Source organism: Arachis ipaensis, chromosome B10, assembly GCF_000816755.2.
Source record: "Arachis ipaensis cultivar K30076 chromosome B10, Araip1.1, whole genome shotgun sequence".
NCBI classification, from domain to species: domain Eukaryota; kingdom Viridiplantae; phylum Streptophyta; class Magnoliopsida; order Fabales; family Fabaceae; genus Arachis; species Arachis ipaensis.
In genome coordinates this window covers 15,805,641-15,808,061 of record NC_029794.2, presented here as the reverse complement: position 1 = coordinate 15,808,061, position 2,421 = coordinate 15,805,641, and the positions used below count along the sequence as shown (strand labels likewise).

The window sequence follows — 2,421 nt, the reverse complement described above, 5'->3', positions numbered from 1 at the left end:
AATAATCCTACCTGGTGTGGGTTTCGATCTATGATAGATTGCTCTTTGAACTTCAGTTTGCAAGAGTAGTTGCCACTGCCCTTGATGCGCATTGTACCATAGTGATCACAATAAATTTTACCTAGTATGATATTGTAAATTGAAGTGGTGACCTTGCTCCACTGAAATGTTTCACCATCCTCAAACTGTAGGGTGAGGACACCCACAGGATCTAACTGAATAGAACGCCCCCAGAATTTCCCTTTCAAGTTAGAGTCCGCCCAGAACTTCCATCCTCTTCCCTCACAGTGACAAGCAACAACCATGGGATGATGACTAACCTGCAGCATGCTTCTTGTTAATAGAAAATTACAGCATAAAAGTAGACACAAATCAGAGGTATTATTTTGAGATTAAATGAAGCGAGGAAACAGCAAATTTGTAAGTTTGAATATATGTCTTTGCCTGTAAACTGAGCCACACTCAGAAATCTTGAAAAGGTAATTAGAAAATCCAGTTACCTTTTCAGAGAAGAATCTCAGACCTTTATCTGGATAGTCAGCTTCATATGTCTCCCCAAGTAGAGGATTGAAAGGTTTGCACTGCCGACCTTCAGTGGATGCATAGCCGGACACAGCAAAAGCTGCAACATTTAGGATTCTCATCAAATCATTCTCCTGCACCAAGCAAAGCCCTGAATCAAGTTATAATTGACAAAATGCATATAGAGAATGCATTTAAATTTTAAAACCTAACATTCTTTTACTTTCTCAACTTTCTCATATCATGCAAATCTTGGATCATTACCACTTAAAAATCAAGCTCAATTTTACAGGCCACAAAGAAAGTATGCTCAATTTTGAAAGTGTCTTGTAAAAGAAGCCTCAGCCTATCCTCTAACTAGAATCCAATCTGCTCAAGCCTCCAAAATCAATAATAGATCACAGACTAGATCAGGGTGTCATAGTCAAATTTGTTCTGGAAACCAACTTGAGAAATATGTCAGCAACGGTAATATTTTACCTCCATTTAAGCTGCTTTTTGTTTAATCTATTAACAGTAGCAAGCCTACACCATACATAGAAAAGGTAAACATACATTATTGCCTCTTTTTCCTAACTAGTTGGAAGAATTACAAATACAATAGCTGGAACATGTTGATCAAGTGTCTTATCAAGCTTTATTAGATGTTGAAATCTTTGTAACCATCAATGTCCCTGAATTTAACTAAACATCTTATATAGATTGATAAAATGAAACGAGGATATCATGCTTTTAAAAATGCTTGTCAAAAAGTAAAGGACAGCTGAGAATCTGACCTGCTTTCCCCATTCCAATGCCCTATACACAGGGAGACAAACTCCTGAAAGATCCTTCCCAATATTGTCTTTAATAATTGACCACAAGCCAACAGGCCTCTCTTTTTCTTTTGGCTCTGGTAAGTTATCCCTTCTTCTGACATATGGATAGCTTACATCTTTGATTCCCTTCTCAAACCCATGCAAACCATCAGAAAGTAAACAATCTCTATCATGTATGCTTGCATTTGTCATACCCTCCCTACTTCGATAAGAAGCACTTCTTAAGGCATCTGAACACAAAAACTCATTTGTGTCAAAAAATGCACCATCATCATCATCAGTTTCAACATCTGCTCCGTCTTGACTTTCATTATCAGCTACTGAATCAGTAGCACTGCCCTCCGACATGACAGAATAGAAATCTGAGACATGAACGGTTGAAAAAGTAAGTACATTGCTGACAATATGGAAACTAACAAACAACCAGTTAGTAAAGCAGGATAAAGAAACTTTTTTAACTTCCTAGAGCTCCATACATGATACAACCACCCAAAAGTCAATGTCTTTACCATGGTTTCACTTAAGTGCAAGAACTTTTCGGTTGATTGGCAGTCTCTCAATCTAAATAATGTTGATATTGACAAATTTAGCGTGAACTAAGAAGTGTATGATCAAATTAAAAAAATATGACAAAGGAATATTGGCAACTGTATGATCAAATTTAACAGCCTACGCACCACTAAATCTTCTGTTCCCTTGTCCACAATATGATTCACGCTCCTTTGTTTCATCCACTACAGTAGTTTCCAACTCTATTTTCTCTGTCTGCATTAATTAATTTTAATAGATAAGTCAAACTCTTGACATAGCATATACAGGAGCAAAATTACGTAAGTTTAGTAAATTCCTTCAAAAATGTCAAAGCACCAACAGCATGTTCAATGTCAGGGCCACAATTGAAAATAACTAATCAATAAACAAAATTAAGAAAATAAAATCAAGAGTTTGCCTTTAAAAATGAGTGATTCAGTGTGTTTTCTCAAGCCAATGATAAGAGAAATATAGTATTTGAAATTCAGGAATTCAGAAATATTACATTACGCCGAGAGAAGGTTCAAATAGTATATACCTTTTCTTAAAG

At 36.1% G+C, this 2,421-nt stretch overlaps 1 protein-coding gene across 1 annotated transcript in view; it reads right to left on the bottom strand.

Annotated features, from left to right (window-relative positions):
* LOC107623013 (oxysterol-binding protein-related protein 1D) overlaps window positions 1–2,421 on the bottom strand; it is a gene marked incomplete in the record, with an annotated part of 7,107 nt that overhangs the window by 1,842 nt on the left and 2,844 nt on the right. The window contains 4 exon segments of the mRNA XM_016325127.2: window positions 12–320; window positions 501–656; window positions 1,299–1,702; window positions 2,018–2,105. Coding sequence (XP_016180613.1) covers window positions 12–320; window positions 501–656; window positions 1,299–1,702; window positions 2,018–2,105 — 957 coding nt within the window.